Here is a 19,085-nt window from a genome sequence, read left to right as displayed (position 1 = left end):
TGGCACGCTGAGCACGCCTGTGTGAAAGGCGTACTGCGGGTATGCTCCTGCCGAGGACCCGTGCACGTGTGCAGGGGTTTGCTGGCCTGGCACGCTGAGCACGCCTGTGTGAAAGGCGTACTGCGGGTATGCTCCTGCCGAGGACCCGTGCACGTGTGCAGGGGTTTGCTGGCCTGGCACGCTGAGCACGCCTGTGTGAAAGGCGTACTGCGGGTATGCTCCTGCCGAGGACCCGTGCACGTGTGCAGGGGTTTGCTGGCCTGGCACGCTGAGCACGCCTGTGTGAAAGGCGTACTGCGGGTATGCTCCTGCCGAGGACCCGTGCACGCGTGCAGGGGTTTGCTGGCCTGGCACGCTGAGCACGCCTGTGCGTGTGACAGTGTGGCCTTGATGGGGAGGGTGCAGACACGTGCAGGCGGGTGGGCGCGTGTGCATGGCGTGACAGTGGGAGCAGGCGGGAATGCCTGCGTGCGGTTTCCGTTCCGTTGCGGGCACAGGGCGGGCGGGTTCTGGGAACAGTAACCGTCTGAGCAGAGATGAAAGGAACAGACTTTCCTTGGCCGAACGACTGTGGGAGGCAGGAGAACCGTCAGTGCACAGCAGAAGATTATTTATAGCCCTGCAGTGACGGCGGGCTAGGAGGGCCCGTGGCGTGGCGCGGGGCCGTGTGAGCGGGACGACTGGGCCAGGCTGGCTGGGGGGCCATGTCTGTGGGTGTGGAGCCCCCAGTAACCTCAGCTGCTAGCAGCAGCCAAAGCCCTGGAGTGGGGATCTGGTGACCCAGGCCTGGCCCACCTGTGCTCTCCAGGAAACCTGTATCTACCAGGGCCAGGCCAGACACAGCTGGGCAGGGGAAGTGGGGGGTGATGCTGGGTTGTTTTGGTTCCGCATGGTGCAGGAGTTCGGGGATTTTCTACCTCTAGAATTTAAGGAAATAAACAACTAGATCCCAGAGACAAAGTCCCGACAAGCTCCCTGCACCCTAAGCGCTGCGTCCTGTGGCCAAACCCCCGTGTGCTGGGTGCCAATTCCCTGCCCTCCAACGCCTCATTCCCTGCCCTCCGACGACCCTTCCCTGCCTTCTGATGCCCCATTCCCTGCCCTCTGATGCCCATTCCCACTCCAGTGCCCATTCCCTGCCCTGGCTCTTGCTGCAGTGGGGTTTTGGGTTTCCTTGTTCCTGCCAGGACACCCAGGTCCCCAAAAGGATCCCCAGCCCTAGAGTGGGGAAAATCCCATCCTCAGGACAGGATGCTCCCCCAAGTCTGTTCCCTGGGGCTCAGAGATGGGAACGGCTTTGGGGGGCCATCTACTCCCTTCCCTTTTTTTCATATAACTGGGGCCATGCCCAGGGGGTTCCTCCTTCTGCTCAGAGCCTGGTGCCCCTTCTCGGATCCTCCTCCTCCCAGAGCCCTGGCTCAGGAACCCCCCTGGCCTGGCAGCGAGGGGCCAGGATGAGCAGGGAGCCCAGGAATCCCAGGTGTCAGGGGAGAAGGGACACTGGACCTGAAGACTGGCACCCCACCACCTTCCCAACTCCTGCCCCCAGGGGACATCCCCGGTGCGCTGCCCCTGTGCCCACTGCGAGCAGGATGGGGGTGCCTGGCCGCGGTGAACTCTCCTTTCTGGGTGACTGGAGAGTGACCTGCGCATTTGCCGCTCTCCAAACACAGCCTGCAGCTCACCCGGGCCAGGCAGACCCCTCTCTGCGGGGGGTTTTCCTACACGCAGAGCACCCTGGCATCTGGCAGGGCAGCCACCCACCTGCTTCGCTGCACGCCCCGAGAGGCATGCCAGGGACCCAGCCACATCCTGCCTGTATGGGACATGGAGCCGCTCGGCCAAGGTCCGCTAGGGAGCAGCCTATGTCTGGGGGAAACGGGCCCGGAGACGGGCAGAGGGCAACCAGTTGGACAAGGGCTTGAGGGCCAGGCCAGGTAGGGGGCACTACCAAGACAGAGCAGGGCCATGCTGGGACCTGGCTCCTCACCTCTCTCCAGGGGCTGCCCCCTGGGCTCTGGGTGTGATCCTTCCCCCGTGTGTACCTCCTCCAGCAGGGATGCCCACGTGCTGCTCTAACACCCCGCCCCTGGTCTGGCTGGGTCTGGCCCGGGCAGGGGGAGGTGTGCTTTCCCTGCTCCCTACCTGAGCGCCCCAAGAACCCCAGGGTATCCCCAGCAGGGGGAGGAGACCAAGGCAAAGGACTGGGGGGGAGTTATGTGGACTGGGGAGGAATCTGGGGGACACTAAGCTCTGGGGCCTCCCCCTGGCAGCAGAAAGCAGAGCTGGCTCAGTCCCCTCCCTCTCCAGCCCCCTCTCTGCCTTGAGGAGCAGGCGTGCGAGCACAGGGTGGGGGGCCAGGCAGGCTGGGGGAAGAGGGTCTCCCCAGCTGAGGGCAGTGATTCCGGTATCCCAGCCCCATGCCCCCCAGGTTCTCTGCACCCCATAACCCAGGCCTGTGGGGAAATGAACATCCCAAGAGAACTGAGGGTGCTGGCGCTTTGTGCTGGGCAACAGAGCTGGCAGTGCTGGTAGCCGGGGGTCTCCATTGCCTCTAGCGAGCCAGGGAGCTGGATCGACCCAGCCAGCCCCCAGGGACTAGCCCCTGCCGCCTTTTCAGAGCCAGGATGGTGCCTGTCTGCACTGGGCCACTGCCCCGCGGTGGCCGCCCTGACACCCTATGCAGCCACCCCACCCAATGCCAACCCCACTCTGCACCCGTCCTGACGCCAACCCTGCTCTGCAGCTGCCTGGCCCGGTGCCAACCCCACACTGCACCCACCCCACCCCATACCAACCCTACACTGTACCTGGCCCGATGCCATCCCCACCCTGTGGAGTGGAGGGGTCAGAGCGCACAGGGGCTGCAATGGGGGGGCTCCCAGCCCAGGGAGGGGCCCTATGTAAGGCCCGGGAGGAGGGTGGCAGCTCCTTACCTCCCACCGCCGCATCACACCTCTGCCGCTGCAGCTCCAGGTCGGCCAGCTCGCTGAGCAGGGTGATCCCTGAGCTGCATGGACAGGGCGAGGGGGGAGCCGCTGGGGGGGCCACGCTGGGTGGGCTCGGGGCCGGGAGGTCTCCCAGGTCGATGCCCGCGATGATCAGTGCGTCCAGCCCGCTCAGAGAGCCCTGGAGGCCGCTGCCCGCCCGCAGGAGGCTCAGGGAGTCGTCTTCCTGCTCCTCTTCGCAGCCGGCCTCCCGCCCCGCCGCGTGCTCCTCCCCGGCTGCATCCTCCGAGGCCTTCGGGGTGGGGCCTGCCTGTGCCCCCGTGAGCTGCGCTGCCCCCGGCTGCTCCTCCAGGCCCCTGCTCTCCTCCGGAGCTCCCTGAGCCGAGGCCAAGCTGGGCCCCCCCAGCATTGGGCCGTAGGGCATCTCTCCCAGCTCCGCCACCGGGCCCCGCCCTGACGCTGCCCCCACCAGCTCCCCGGAGGCCTGCCCCGGGGGGAGGAGGAGGAGGTGGTGATGGAGATGCTGGCCCATGGCAGCCTGGGCCTTGGGCTCGGCCGTGGCACCCTGCGCCGCCCGCCCGGCCTCCTCTAGCGCGCCGTTGGCCCGGCACGGCTCCTCCGTGGGAGGGAACGTCCGGGACTGCTCGGGCTCGGCCGCCGGGGAGACGCTTTGCATCGTGTCGGGGTCGGCCGGCTCGGCGGCGTGCACGGCCAGCGGCGAGGAGTAGCCCATGCTGACGGCGGGGTAGCTGTATCCAGGCGGCAGGTCTGTGGGGCAAGGCAGAGCAGTCAGTGAGGGCAGGGGAGGGGACCACGCACCCCACAGCGCCAGGGGCCAGCCACAACCCCATCCCCAACGCTTTCCAGGAGAGGGCTCTGACCCCCGCCACCCTACTCAGTATCTGGGGGTCTCCCACCCTTGAGGCCCTTGCCTGGATGTTCCCCCTGCCCTCTCCCATCAGCCCCATGGGCCCGCCAGCTGGTCAGAGGCGCCTGGTGTCTGCCTGCCTGGGATCCCCAGCCCCGAGCCACCAGGGGCCCAGGGGACGTGTCTAACTGGCCCACCCGTTTGCCAGGTCTGTGCCTCCCAAGCTGGGACAAGGGGGGTGCGTGGGATGACTCGATAGGCCCCTCTGATCCCAGGTAGCCCCTCAGGAGGGCCAGGCCACCCCCTGCCCGGCCTGCTCCCGGCCGGAGCTCCCCACCCCAATCCTCTGGCCTGGCAGGCAGGCCTTAGCCGGTGCTGGGGAAGGGGAGATGGCTGCAGTCCAGGCACCGAGCCCCATTAACCCTGTTGGCGGGTGTCCCCATGGTAACCCTGGGACCAGATGCTTCGTCCAACACACGGTTCCAATGTAAATGCTGGCGGTGATGCCAGCTAAGTTAAATGCCCTTGTCTGAGGGCTGGCAGGGCCAGCGGCTGGCACAGGGAGGAAGCTCGGGCAGTGGGAGGCACATACGGCCCGCAAGCGCCTGGTGGATTCCTGGGGCCAGATCCCTAGCGGGCACCAATCAACTCCAGCCCCTCTGCCTGCCCGGGCACTGGGCCACTCCATGGCGGGCTGCACCGGACGGGGAGGCTCTGGCCTCGCGGACGCCCCACATGTCCCCTTAGGCTTCTCTCCCACAAACAGGGCTGACTGCCAAACGCCCCCCACCCCACCCATCCCAGCATGGAGAACCAGGGCCACCAGGACACCTCATCCTGCCCCCGGTGGCCCTGAGCTCCCCCCACCCCACTGGCCTCATCACCACGATGCCCAGCTGCTGTCCTGACAAGGCTGGATCCTTCTGGCCAGGGCTGGGACAGGCCCTCAGCATGGCCTCCCCCCGCCCCACGGCCAGAGGCCCCAGCTCCCCACCCCACAGGACTGCCCTCAGGCACACGAATGGGGTTGGCCCCATTGTCTGCCTCAGGACTCAGGCCCCGGCACTCCCATGGCTCCCATCCAACCCCAGCCCCAGCATGCTTCCCACCTGGTTCCAGCGACTTGGGGTAGCCCCTGGGCGGCTGCCCCTCCACCCGCTTGTCTTCTGCTTCGTTGCCCTTGTTGCTGGGCGAGGGGCTGGGGCTGGCGGGCGGGGAGCGCGGGGCAATGGCCGAGCTGGGGGCCGGGCAGACGGGTAAAGTGCAGGGGGCGGCAGGATGCGCCGAGGGGCATTTTGATGGGTGCCGCAGGGCGGGCGAGTGGCAGCAGGGTGAGAGCTTGGCAGGGCAGGGGGCCGCCGAGGAGAGGCCCTTGGTGGGGGGCGTTAAGGCAACTGGTTTGTGGGACGGCTTGAGGGGCTTCTCGTGGCCTGGCTCCTCCAGCTCACCAGGCTGCTCCTCCGCCTTCCGCTGTGGGGCAAGGACACAGACAGGTCAGCCCCACGGCCCAGCTCTGGACAGGTCACCCCACAGCCCAGCCCCATACCCCGGACAGGTCAGCCCCAGGGCCTAGTCCCAGCCCCACACCCCAGACAGGTCAGCCCCAGGACCCAGCCCTATGCTCCAGACAAACTGGCCTCACGCCCTAGCCCGACACCCACCCCAGAGAGACCAGATGGCCCCAGCCTGGCTTGCCCAGTGCCGGCTCCCCAGGCGTGAGGCCGCCAGGGGCTGGGAGGAGCCGTGTACCTGCACCTCCCTCCTCCGAACACCCCCCCACCCTTCCCCGCCGGCCCCCTGCCCCCCACCTGGATCTGCGACTGCCTCTGCAGCTCCAGGGCTTGGGCCGCCCGCTGCTGCTGCAGGGCGTAGAGCTCCTGCTGCCGGAGGAACTGCGAGCGCGAGTAGACGGGGAGCTGGCCCGCGTGCTGCAGGTGGGAGCTGGGGCCCCGGCCCGGGTACATGGGCGGCCACAGCGAGGCCTGGTCCATAACATCAGCTGCCGAGAGAGAGCAGGGGGTTAGACAGCGCCTCAGCCCAGCCATGCCCCCCTCTCCGACGAGCCCTTGGCCGAGGGAATCCGGGCGAGAGGGAGCCAGGCGCTGGGCCCACGCTTCGCAGGGGGCAGCGTCTCCCCTGGCGGCTGCCCTTACCCAGCGTGTGGGGGGCGCCGTGGGGTGACGGCTCTGTGGGCAGGATGACCAGCTGCGCTGGGGGGTCCTGGGGAAGGGGGAACACGGACTGCATGGTGCTGGGCATGGAGGCAGGGAAGCCGGGCGGCAGGTTCTGATGCAAGGCCGGGTGGCTGATGCCTGTGGAGGGAACAAACACAGAAGGGTCATAGGGGCTGGTGTAGCCAGAGGCACCTTCCCAGCAACCCACTCTAGAGGGCTGGCACCATGGCCAGACTCAGGGACTTGTCAATGACAGACCCGGGCCGGGCAGCGAGCCCCCGGGCCACGCGCCAGGCTCCGTGGGGCAGCTGGGACGCCCAGACCACGGCTGCTGGGAGCTGAGTTAGAGCAGGAGCCGGAGGAGTCTGGAGGACTCTAACCCCAGCGAGCCCTGGCTCCGATTCACAGTGCCTGCGAACAGGAGGCCAGGGCGGGTGCAGCAGGGGATTGAGGGGCGCCAACAGAGGTGTGTGGCTGGCAGCATGCCCAGCCCCCGTGATGCCAGGGCCCAGATGGGCCCAAAGACCTGGAGCGAAGCCAGGGGCCCCGTCTCCCCAGCAGCGGCCAGCTGGCCACGCCCTGCACTGACCATATGAGTGTCCCCCCATCCAGATGGAGGGGCTGCGCGTCCGGGGCAGCCAGTGCGTGTGGGCCGGGTGTGCGTGGGCTGCGGGGTCCCCACCCAACTGGCCGGCCTGGAGGGAGGAGCCGCCGGCAATCATGAGGTGGGGGGTGAGATCGCCCGGGCAGCCGCTGGATGGGTGGATCCTGGCAAAGTCCACGAGGTCTTTGTTCTCCCTGCAAAACAAAGGGGAGACACAGAACAGGGTGAGAGGGGCCACAGGTCGGCCTGGAGCCATCTGTACTAACCGTGCCCATTGCTCCCCACCTCTGCCCACAGCTGCCCCCATCGCTGGAAACAGAGACAAGATGCCTGGTGACAACGCGGGCACCTGGCTGCCCCCAGGCATGGTTCCAGGCATGCACCATGCCGGTCACTTGTCCAGCCGGCTCTGGGCTCCCTCTGCCTCGTTAGCCAGGATGGGACCAGCCCGAGGCGCCTGCACTGGGCCAGCTGCCATGTGAGTCCCACGCTGGGCCCTGAGCCAGAGACATGCGCTTGGCTCCATGCACATAGCAGGGGCAAAGCAGTTCCCAGGGAGGGTCCGCCCCACCCCTGCTCTACAGGTGGGAAATGGGGGGGCCGACAGACCCCCACCCAAGGCCACACCCATGGCAGAGATGGGAGCAGAACCCGGGTGTCCTGGTGCCCTGCACCCCTGGCCTGTGCTGCCCAGCCCCGGAGCTGCAGGGTCTGGGAGTGACAGGGTTTGCGTCCAGCTCTGAGATTGCTGCCTCCTTCCCTTGTTCCTTGCAGCTGCGAACGGGCCCAATCCTGGGGGGCTGAGCACCGTTGGGCCCCAGCAAGAGCTGCCAGCATGCTGCACCATTCCAGATTGGGCCCATGGTTTGTAGAATGAAGCTAGAGACTTTGGCGCAGCCTAGCCCCCCTCCGGCACCCACCCACTGCCCAAGCCCGTTACTGGCCCTGCTCCAGCCAGGACCCAGAGGCCTTGGGGGCCACCCATGGCCCGTTTAAGACCCAGGGCAGAGAAATACCGGGGACGTGGGATCCGGGCAGCCCCGGAGGGGGTGGGGGAGGCCAGCCAGCCTGAGTTTCCTGCCGGCGTGTGCCAGGGCACGCTGGCTTCTTACTGGAGAAGAAGCTCTCGGCCTGTGATCCCCAGTCGCTCCTCGCACAGGCGGCTCCGCTCCTCCTCCGCCTCCAGGTCGATGACGTGCATGGGTCGTGCTGAGCCGGCTACAGGACACCCCGCGAGAGGGAGATGAGAGAGAGAGAGACGTGAGGGACAGAATCCCTCATCCCGTCCCCACCCCCGCACAGGGTGCGGGCCAGGCACGCGCCTCTCGCCCTGGGTTCCCGTGTTCATCAGGACACACATGACGGGGTCTGAGCCTGCCCCTGCCTGTGCCCATCTCACCCCCCGGCTGGGGCTGCCAGGCGCTCTCGACAGGACACTGCACAGGGCTGGGAACCTGAGGGTGGGGCTGAAGGATGGGACTAAGGAGCACCGACAGGGCTGTGCGCGGCAGGGCTCGGCTAGCAGGGCTGTGGGTTGGGACTGAGGGGCACTGGAAGAGGTGGGGGGGGCAGGGCTGGGGTGGGCAGGGGCTGTGGGTCGGGACTGAGGGGCACCGGCAAGGCTGTGTGGGGCAGGGCTGAGCTAGCAGGGGCTGTGGGTTGGGACTGAAGGGCAGTGGAAGGAGTGTGGGGGGCAGGGCTTGGATGGGGGGGCTGCGGGTTGGGACTGAGGGGCCACCGGTAGGGCTGGGCTAACAGGGGCTGTGGGTCGGGGCTGAGGGGCATACACTGACTGGCAGAGCACTGGTGGGGAGGGCTCAGGATGGAATAGCGGGGGGCTTTCAGCCGAGGGTGACACTGGGCTTTGGGGGAGGAAAACAGAGAGAGGGGCTGATGGGTGGGGCCCAGGGGACTGTGCAGCCCGCAGGGGGCAGCAGGCTTGAGTGCAGGGTTCCCTGGCCTGTCAGTGCTTTCCCCTGGGGACGGCCATGCCCCTCCCAGTGGGGCTCCGGGCAGAGGCACGGGGGCCGTGAACTCGGGGCAATGCCGGCCGGCAATAAGAACCGGATGCTCGCGGTTTCTGGGAAGCGCCCTCCCCCCACCACCGGCCCTGCGGACACCCCCCACCGTTGCTGCTCCTCCCAGGCATGGGGCTGCCCATCCCCGGGGCGGCGTGTGGCTGGCCTGGCCCCGTTACCTTTCAGGCCCACGGTCGCCCGGCCCTGCCGGCTGGAGTTGGCGCCATACGAGGGCTCCGGCCGGCTCAGCGTGTCCTTCTGTCGCGCCACCGCCACAGCGATGCCCACGGGCGGCTGCCGCACCTCGCCCTCCCCGTGGGCCAGCTCATGGTCTCTGCTGCGGGCACAGTCCGGCCGCTCCAGCTCCTGCTGCCCTTTCCCCACCGGGAATTTCCCGTCCTGCTGGGCGCAGCTGCCCTTGAGGGTGCCCAGCCCCACGAAGGGAGCCTTCTGCCCCACGATAAGTGCTTGGTTGCTGTATTTCAGCAGGTTCTTCATGGCCGACACCTCGTCAGGGGGGCTCTGCATGTCCTGGCTCAGCACCGAGCCCTGAGTCATCAATGCAGCCTGCTGCAAACTGGTGCTGAAGGGGTCGAGATAGGAGCTCTTCCTCTCCTCGCCCATGGGCATGGGCGCGCCCTGCCCCTGCATGCCCCAGGGGGGCAGGGGGGCTCCGTTGTAGCCCATCGACTTCCTCCTGGCCTCGGAGCCGCTCCCTGCCAGCTCCAGCTCCGGGGGCACGTGCTGCTGGTGCCGTATCCGCGCCACCTTCTGCACGCTCTGGCCCTGGCAGTCCTTGGAGCCCTTGTCTAAAGTGCAGCAGGACTGGCTGAGTTTGACGCACAGGGCGTCCTGGTGGCTGGCGCGGGAGCAGTCCTGAGACGGCGCCACCTCGAAGTAGCTGCCTTTCTCCAGGCCACCCTTGGGTGCCTGGGGCAGGCTGGGGAAGGGGGCCTCGGAGCCGCCGCTGTTCAGGTACTCCAGGCCTTTCAGCCGGGCGTTGGAGCTCTGCGCCCACTCCAGCCTCCGCTCCGCCTTGCCCTCCACCTTGAGATGGTGGAAGGAGTTGCTGTAGGCGCCCGTGTGCTCCGAGCCCATCTCGTGCCTTTCCTTGGCCTCGCCGCGCTCCAGGCTGCAGGCCTCGGACGCCACCTGGAAAGACCTGCTCTTGTCGGTTAAGTGTCCCACCGACGGCACGAACGTGGCCCCGCTGAGCTTCAACTCGCGCCCGGCTTTGTCCTGCAAGGGGCACAGCCCGTCGGGGCCGGAGTGGAGCTGCAGGCAGGGGAAGGTGGCGGCCGAGGTGCTGAGTGGGGGCGGGATGGCGGGCAGGCTGGACGGGACGGTGTAGGAGACCGAGTGGTGCAGCATCTGACGCCGCTCCAGGCACTCGCTGTAGGGCTGGGGCGACTCGTGGGGAGCCAGCTCCCGCTCCGACCTCAGCATGTCCTTGGGGCAGCGGCTCTGGGCCATGGCGGTGCCGGCGTGCCGGGGCAGGGCACCGCCCGTGCAGCTGGGCAGCACAGCCTTGTGGGCGTCACCATTGAGCATTTTGGAGCTCAGGAGGCAGGAGTTGAGGTGCTTGGCCCGGTTCTCGCACGAGCTCCTCTGGTGGACCCCCTCCTTGCAGTGCCCCTCGGGCGTCATGGGCAGCACCAACTTGTGCCGCTCCTTCACGTCCTCCTCCGCCAGCCTCTCCTTGGCCTCCCCCTTGCCCGCCTTCTCCTTGGCCAGGAGGTAGCGGTCGTATTCCTTGTGGCTCTTCAGCCCATGGCTGGCCTCGCGGTCACGGCTGCAGGACCCAATGGGGTGGCCGGGGGCTGCCCGGGCAATGCTGGGGAAGTTGTGGTTGGCTGACAGCAGGGTGGGCTGGGCTGGCAGGTTCCGCAGGTAGAAGTTATCTGGGGGGCAAATGCAGCCGGTGAGCGTGGGGCCTTCTGCACCGAGGGGTGCCCGCCTCCACACGGGGCCCAGGACCCGGCCCTGGCTGGGCTGGACGCTGGTTCTCTCCCCAGCGCTCGCCCACCACCAGGCCCCGCTGACCCTGCACTATGCTGCAGCCCCCTTCGCCCACAGGAGGCATTCGACGTCTCAGCGTCATGGCAGTCGCCTCAGCGATGCTGGAGCCCACCCCGGCAGCACCCGCATTCCACAGCCTCCTGGCCCCAGCCCTCCCCACCCCAGCACCCTTCATCCCAGCTCCCTAATCCTCCCCCCAGCACCCCCTTATCCCAGCCCCACAGCCCTTCCCGCCCCAGCACCCTTCATCCCAGCCCCCTTAGTCCCCCAATCCTCCCCACCCCAGCACCCCCACCCTTCCCAATCCAGAACTGCCACTTCCATTAACCCACCCTCCCCCCCGCCCAGCACCTCCACAAATCGCCCCACCCCCAACCAGAAGTTCCCCACTTTTTGGTGCGAGCGCCTCAAAAAAACCAGCCTGTTGCCCAAATCCCTCGATCCTCCGTCCCAGCACAGGGCTAAGGGCTGGGCCGGGGCATCGCAAACCAACCCACGGCCTGCTCTGCCCAGGCCGTCTCCCTGTGTGGGCTTGCGTGCTGCCCCCTCCTGCCACGGCCAGGGGGCGAGGGGGACTTGGCCCTTCCTTTGCCACATGCCGGGGCCGGACTCTCCAGACAGGGACCGGGGGTATCTCTCCATCAGCTGGGGTAACCAGCCCCACTCCACCGGCATCAGTGGGCCAAATCCCCAGCAGGAAGCTCTCGCGGGGCACAGGCTTGTGCCAAGAACTCCAGGTGGCTTCCTGCCTCTTCCCCCCGGGCTCGGCTGGTCCCCTCCCAGGGCACCCCGGCAGCCCCTTCCCGCCCATTGCCTTGGGGCCCAGGAGCCCGGCCACTGGGGCACAGATTCCAGGCTGGGGGACCCTGCCCCAGCCCCAGCCCCTCCTGGTACCTGCCTTTCTGGCTTTCGTAGAACCGATGCTGGCTGTAGAGGACGTTGCTGTTTCCATGGTGATCCAAATGGCTCATGGGAAGGAAAGTGGAGGCCAGACTCCCCGAGAACCTGGGGTACCCCGGAGCTGGGGAGACAGAGCGAGCGAGTGAGCCGGCCCCACGGTGGGGCACAGACGGGCAGGCAGGTCATGAGCACAGCACAGGTGCTCGCGCGCAGGCCAGTGGGACGCCCTCGGTAAATGGTACCACCACCACCCCCCGTGCATTCTTCTGTCATAAGGCTTAGCCCTGCTGCCCATCCCCATAGCATCTGGGCACCCCCTCCAAATGGGCCACAGGAACACCAAAGCCTGCATGGACAATCCAGGCTCCTGGCCCTTCTCCCTGGGCGGGTTGCTGCTGTCAGGGCTCTGAACGGGGCCCCCAGAGCCAAGTCCCTGCTCTCCACAGAGCCAGCAGTCAGACAACCCCACCCCACCCAGCTCCGGCCGGCGGGAGATCGCCCTGGGGCCTTTAGCTGCGCACGCTGGTGACATGACACTCTTCCCCGCCATTCGCACCTGGGCCCCCTGCGCGCAACCCCCCCCGTGCGCAGGTGCTGGGGTGACGCGGGGGGCAAGGCAGGAGAGAGCCAGCGGAGAGGACACAGTCCCATTGTGCTTCAATCAATCCCCCGGATGCCAGTCTTGTGGCGGGGGCAGATCTGGTCAGTGCATCTGCAATTGCACAATGCACCCCCCCCCCCCCGCGCTAGCCCATCCCGATCTCCTCTTGGCGCGTCTGCCCAGCGCCCTGGCAGCCCTCACAAGAGGGGGAGCGAGCTGGCACGCACATGACTGCTCAGCTCGCTGGCTTCTGTGCACTTGCCCCTGCAAGCTGGACAGTGCCTCAGTACCGGGGGATTGTGCTGTGCCCTCCCCGTGCTCTCCAAGGCCAAGGGACCAGCACGGGGCACCTGGTATTTCTCCATGCACCAGAACCTGTGCCCGCACAGACCCTTGGCACCACTCAAGCCCTGCGTAGCCCTCAGCACTCGGCACCACCCAGCCCTGTGGCTGGCCCTGGCACGGGGCAACTCCACCCTAGCTAGGCTGTGTGATCCGCCAAAGCAGCTGGGCAGTTCTCGTTAGACTCTGGGCACACTGCAGCGCTCACTGCTAGGCCAAGAGCACCCCCTCTTCCCCACGTGGTGACAGCCCCATGGATCTTGCCCGTTACACCCCCACGAGCAGCAGCTGGCTAGCCCAGGCCGCACCCAAACCCGGGCAGCATAGAGCCCAGAAAGCAGCGAAGTCAGGAAACAGCAAAGGCAGAATCACGCAGCCTCCACATGGAGCTAACGGGGGCTCTGCTCCAGCCTGAGGCCTGTTAGCCCCCGTCTGACTCCGGCAGCTCTTCCCTTTGGCCCCAGTCAGAAGGACCCTTGATAACATCCACTACTGCCTCGTCGAGGGCACCTTTCTGCCCGCTCCAATGCCACCTTCATCCCGCGCTGCACCTGCCATCTCCAGGGGCTGTGCCACGGGGCGGGGCTGGGCAAACCCTGCGGCTGTCCCTCTTTCATTAGCTGCTGTTAGAAGTTTTACTGGCCCTCATTTCAGTCAACAAAGTCTGTCAATTCCTCAGGCCCAGATGCTGTCACCCCCTGTCTCTCCCCACCCCACCCCCAGTCCGGCCAGGCTTCTGTGCTGTGTCCTCGCACGGGGGCCAGTGCAGGCCCCGAATCTTGTGCAGGGCCCAGCCCCCTCGAGTACCCTGCCCGAGAACTGGGAACCCCGTGTCCCGGGACAGCTGTGAACGGCTGGGTCAGACAGACGTGCACACACACAGACAGACATTGACACGCGCTTATCGACACAGAACCATGCACGTATGAACGCAGACGCTCACGCTGACAGACGTGCACGAACACGGACGCAGCCGGCGAGACACCCACCTGCTTTGGGAGTCGTGGGGGCCCAAACTCAATGCATGGCAAGGGGTCTAAGCCCTGCTCAAATAGCCCCGAGCGCTGGGTACCAGGGCTGCAGCTCGGCGCCCGGTGGGTGGATCACCCCTCCTGGGCGAGGGGCCGTACCGAGCTGTAACTGAGGGGCAGGTGCCTTCCTCCCCCAGCACCCAGGAGGCCCCGGAAGGTCACGTTCCCATCCACACCCATGTCTGTGCTCAGCCAGCAGAGCTGGGGGAGAGATGGCCAGCAGGCAGGGAGTCCTTCCCCCTTGGGGGCGGGTTCCCTTTGCCCTCTGGGACCCAGGTACCCACAGGGCACCTCCCCCTGGCTGAGGTGTCAGGTGCAGTGGTGAGGGAGGGGCATTTTCAGGGAGCCAGGGGCCTGAGCTCTGGCTCACCCAGCTTCAGGGGCAGAGCAGAGTGGGCTCAGCCCGGCACTCTCCGGTTACCCAGAATCCCTTGCCACTGGCAGCAGTGCCTGTCTCGGGACACCTGAGCACCCATCTCTGCCCGGAGGGGAAGGGGGCACAGGAGCAGGCGAGGAACCAGGAGATCCAGAGCTTCTGCCCGCCGGGCCCAGCCCACCCTCAACCGGCTGACTCCTGCACTGGACACTGAGGGGTCAAATCCAGCCCTCCCCCACGGCAGGGCCCCCCCAGTCACACCGTCCAGCCCCCAGCCCCAGCGAGTGGCCCAGGGCAGCCCCCCAGGCTGGGCTGTGGCTCTGAGAGGGGCTGTGGTTGCGAGTGGCACCTGCCCAGCCTCAGGGGTCTTGGCTCAGTCTGGGGGGGGGCACTCATGTAACCGCGGGGGCGGGAAGGGGTTTCCCTGCGGCTCAGACCTCCCGACCTCACCGAAAGCTGAGCGCACCCAGCCCTGCCAGGGAGCTCACCCAGAGCTGGATGCGCACAGCAGACACATGGGACCGGGGGGGAGAACAGGGGAGCGCGCAGCAAGCATATACCCCCCCCACGCACAGATACATACATGCGTGAGCACATAGGCATACGCACGGCCTCTCTCCGTGTGTGTCTGTGTCCCTCCCCGTGTGCACGGCCTGCCACCCACACCCAACCATGGCCGTGCACACGGGGAGGGACACAGACACACACGGAGACACGTGTACAGATACGCAGTGATGTGAGCACAGCCAGAATCCACACACATCAGCCTCGCACGGCCCAGCAGCCTCGGCACAGGAACACACCCGCTCCTGCTTGCCTTGCCCAGGAGCTGAGCACGCCAGGCTGCTGGTGAGATATGCTGCAGCAGGCCTGGAGGGGCCCAACCTGTCCCTGCTGGGTGCTTTGGTCACAGGCTGCCAGGTGAGCGGGGCTGAGATGAGCCAGTGCCTGGCAAAGGGCACAGAGACATAGACGCAAGCCCTGGGCACAGATGGGGACTGGGAGGCACAATGCACACCGGCCCCAAGCCCTCGACGGGGACGCTGAGCTGGGCAGGGTCGTCCCTCCCAGGGGCAGCAAACCCAGGAAGCCTGCGGTCATTCAACCTCCACCGGCGTCAGCGTCCACATCCTGGCCAGATCCCAAAGGGGCAATTCCGTTCTGCTGCTCCAAGCTCACGTGCAGCTTCAGCGGGGCATGTTGGCTCCCTCACTCCTTGTCCTGGCTGCGTTGCTGGGAGCGATTAAACAGCTGCTGCGTGGCAGCCCAGAGGTGGCTGCATTTCAGTGGTGGGTGAGGCAATTTCCCTGTACAGTCACAAATGTCCGACAGTGGCAGTAGGGCCCCGAGTGATTCCCCTTCCTCTGGTGGGATGGGACCAGGAGCTGCTGATGGGGCTGGGCCCAGTGAATTTGCTGCACTCCCTCCTGGGGCAGCTTCACCCCAGACTCTGACCCTCTTCCAAGCCTGGACCCCACCTGTGTTTGTCCAGCCCTGGCCTGGACCCCTCCCCCCACATTTTTAGATGCTTCCTATGGGGCGTCCTGTAGACTCACTCTTAGTCTTGGGGTCACCAGTCCCACCTGCCTCCACCAGGGGCAGGCTTCCGGCACACACCCCGGCCAGCCCCATGGCCCCGCCCCCGGCCAGCCCATCCTCTCCCCATTACTGCTTCTGGTGGCTCCCCTGCTCCCAGCCATGGGACACAGCCACACCCCACCCCTCTGGCCCAGGGCTCAGGGCCTCCCAGGGAAGCCAGCGCAGTGGGGCCCAGCAGTGGGGTCTGGGCCCAGGACCCAGCAGGTCTGTGTGGAGCAGGAAATTCCCACTAGCTGGGGCTGGGATGCAGCGCTCTGCCGAGATCCAGAGGCCCCATCCTGCCCCTCTGCGCAGCGAAGTCAAACCTGGGGCTGCAGAGAGAGACCAACCAAGCATCTGGGCCAGGGATGCGCCAGCCCCATCGCACACCTCCACCCCGCCCCACCCCAACGGGCCCCATGCTGAGACCCTCCAGACTTGTGTCACTGGTGAAAAGAGCTGAGATGACAGCTCACAGGCCCTGCAGTGAGATGCCAGGGCTTTATTCCAGGTGCCTGCAGCCCCATCTTCTCCCGCCCCCCTTCACGCAGACCCATGCCCCTTCCCACGCTGCTGCCCCCTTCCCACCCAGCCCCCGGGGCTCTGTGAGGCCCCCTCTCTGCTTCCCTCTAGCGCAACAGCGAGCCTGGCGCAAGTGCCCTCCTGGAAGGCTGAGTTATGAGCCCCATGCCGTGCACCGGCCCCTTTCAGCTTCATTAGCTGCCGGTGCTCAGCCAGGCTGCCCGTCAATAAGGCCTCTCGTGATCTTGCTCATGCAGCCGTGCGCTGCGCCCCCCCGCCCCCGGCCGACGTGCTGAGCAAGCCCCGGCATGCCGGAAGCCAGCTGGCACCAGTTCAAACTAGCAGCCGGGCTCGGTGCCAGGGCATCCTGCCAATACCACCTTGCTCCTCGCTCCTTAACTCTGCATCTCCCTCACTTCCCGGCGCTGACCCAGCTCACTGGACAGGGATCAGGTGGGGACACTGCAGACTCAGCACCAAACCCAGGCCGGGGGGAAGGGCAGCAACGGGCTGCGGGTTGGGAGTGAGAGGCACCGTCAGTGCTGGGGTGGGGCAACGCTGAGATAGCAGGGGGCTGCGGGCCAGGATTGAGAGGCACCAGCAGAGTTTAGAGGGCAGGGCTGGGATAGCAGGGGGCTGCGGGTTGGGAGTTGGGGGCACCAGCAGAGCTGGCGGGGCATGGGGAGGGGCTGGAGAATGGAGCCAGCTGTCCAGTGGGGTACCAGTAGTTCTCCTTTGGGGGAGCGGGTAGCAGGCTGGGGTTAGGGAGTGAGCTGGGATCGGACGTACAGTCAGTTCCGTGAATTCTGGGGGTTTGCCCAGCCCAGAGTGGGCACTGGGGGTGCTGCTCCCCGCCAGTGAGTGAACCAGTTCCCTGGGGCCAGTGTGGGGGGCAGGCAGGCTGCATCTCCCCAGCACAACCCCCATGATGCAGAGCAGCGTGGCTGGGGGGCTGAGCCAGGAGCCCCCTTCCCCCCCCCCCCAGTCTGCGGCAGCAGGATCCCCCTCCCCCCGGCCGTTAGTGGCACAGGAAGCCGGGGTGTCGCCGGTTTAACCACAGAGGCTCTGTGCTGATGAGCAGGCGGTGGGGGGCAGGGACAGGCGCCAGCCCCCGAGTGGGCGATAGCACCCCAGCCCAGCTCCGGGAGCCTGGGATAGTGACTCCGGCTGGGCTGGGTGTGGGGTGAAAGGCCGTGGTCACCCCTGCATCCCGGGCTGCTTCTGGAAAGGGGGAGGGGCCCTTCAGTCCTCCGCCTACCCACGGCCCCTCTCCCTTCCCCTGGAGCCCCTGCTGCTTATCGCGGAGATCGGGCCCCGTGGGCAGCCAGTGCGGCAGGCAGCTGCAGCTCAGGGCCTGGTGTCGGTTATGCCGGCTGCTCCCTGCGCTGTTTCCTGGCACCTGCCCCGCTCCCCACAGCCTGCTACAGACCCACCCCCTGAGCTGCTGGCCAAGGGGCCGGTTTGCCCAGGCCCAGCTCACACTGCAGCGCGGCCTCCATGCTGGACTCCTGCCTGGGAAGCGGCAGGCTATGTGCACTGCACTGACAGGGACGGCCCCCGGGGTGCTGCCAGGAGGGTGCCCGGCACAGCGAGCTGGCAAAGCAGATTCCACATCCCAATGGTCACAAGTGGCATGAGTCAGACTGGCCTCAGCCCAGTCCCTGTTTGTGCACATCACACAAGCCATGGTGGGAGCTGGCAGTGTCAGGCACTGTCTGGGGCAGGGGAAGCTGGGGAAGGCGCGCAAGGCGTGGCATGGCACAGCTGTACTGGGCTCCCCTGCCCACCCCCCCTCAGTTCTCTCTAACACTTTTCAGTCCTGAGCAGTCAGGTCCCTGAGCATCATGCCCCTCCAAGCCCCGTCACGCCAAGCCCCCAGGCAGAGACACACAGGCCCCAGGAGGGCGAGAGGGCTGCAGAGAGCCCCGCCCTCCCACACACACACCTCATCGCCTCTCTAAACACTCGATTTGCAGGAACCGTCGCGTTACAGTGCAGTCAGGTGCCAGCAGCACAGAGCCCACCGCTCACTCACGCTGCCAACTGCAATGACCTCTCTGCATGCCAACCGTGCCGAGAGCCAGCGCCTCCAAAGCTTTAACCCCTTCGGTGCCACCCTGCCCCGCCGGACGTGCTCATCCCCTGGGATGGTAACCAGAGATGGGGTTACCAAAAGCACCTGGCTGGGGCCAGTAAAGTCACCCTCGCCCTTCTCCTAAGGCACAGCTAACCCAACCGAGGGGCAGGGCCACACAGCCAGCCGGGCAGAAAGACATACCTGGCACATCTGGGGACACATGACCCTGGGGGCATCCGGCACATCTGGGGACGCGGAGCCATGTGGGTGGCTGGCACTTTTGGGGATGCACAGCCAGGGGGGCCACCAGGACACAGATTTATAGATTCCAAGGCCAGACGGGACCGTTGCAATCACCTCGTCTGACTTCCTGGATAACGCAGGCCAGACTCAGAGACCTGCCCCACAACAATCCCTAGGGCAGAGCTTTTAGCAAACATCCAGCCTTCATTGCAAAATTGCCCGTGATGGTGAATCTACCAGGCCCCCTTGGGGAAATTACTCCAGTAGTTAGTTATTCTCATCATTAAAAATGTCTGCCTTATTCCCAGGCTGACTGTGTCTAGCTTCAGCGTCCAGCCACTGGATGGGGTGAGACCTTCCTCTGCTAGACTGAAGAGCCAATTATCAAAGTTCCCCAGGTCGGTACTTCCAGACTGGGATTCAGTCCCCCCTGGACGTCCCATTGTTAAGCTAAATAGACTGATCTCCTTGGGTCTGTCACGACAAGGCAGCTTTTCTAACCCTTTGATCATTCTCGTGGCTCTTCTCTGACCCATCTCCGATTTATCCACATCCCTCCTGAATTGTGGCACCAGAACTGGACACAGGATCCCAGCAGCGGTCAGACCATGGCCCGGAACAGCAGTGACATAACCTCTCTGCTCCTCCTCCAGATTCCCGTTGTGCATCCCACGATCCCATCGGCGCTTTTGGCCAGTGTTGCACCGGGAGCTCACGTTCAGCTGAATTCCACCTCCCCACCCCACCCAAATCTTCTACAGAGTTGCTGCTCCCCAGGTCAGAG

The 19,085-nt window shown here is 66.2% G+C and overlaps 1 protein-coding gene across 1 annotated transcript in view; it reads right to left on the bottom strand.

The window, feature by feature from the left end:
• The window catches only part of BAHCC1 (BAH domain and coiled-coil containing 1), a 76,555-nt gene that overhangs the window by 19,228 nt on the left and 38,242 nt on the right, over window positions 1-19,085 (bottom strand). The window contains exons 4-11 of the mRNA XM_077833773.1: window positions 11,530-11,652; window positions 8,792-10,513; window positions 7,707-7,812; window positions 6,580-6,788; window positions 5,970-6,128; window positions 5,625-5,815; window positions 4,926-5,286; window positions 2,937-3,716 (exon numbers count right to left, since the gene is read on the bottom strand). Of these exons, the coding sequence (XP_077689899.1) occupies window positions 2,937-3,716; window positions 4,926-5,286; window positions 5,625-5,815; window positions 5,970-6,128; window positions 6,580-6,788; window positions 7,707-7,812; window positions 8,792-10,513; window positions 11,530-11,652 (3,651 nt within the window). The remainder of the gene's footprint in view (window positions 1-2,936; window positions 3,717-4,925; window positions 5,287-5,624; window positions 5,816-5,969; window positions 6,129-6,579; window positions 6,789-7,706; window positions 7,813-8,791; window positions 10,514-11,529; window positions 11,653-19,085) is intronic.

This window comes from Eretmochelys imbricata, chromosome 14 (assembly GCF_965152235.1).
Source record: "Eretmochelys imbricata isolate rEreImb1 chromosome 14, rEreImb1.hap1, whole genome shotgun sequence".
Lineage (NCBI taxonomy): Eukaryota > Metazoa > Chordata > Testudines > Cheloniidae > Eretmochelys > Eretmochelys imbricata.
Note: the sequence above shows the minus strand (reverse complement) of the source record. Positions and strands in the feature narration are given on the sequence as shown.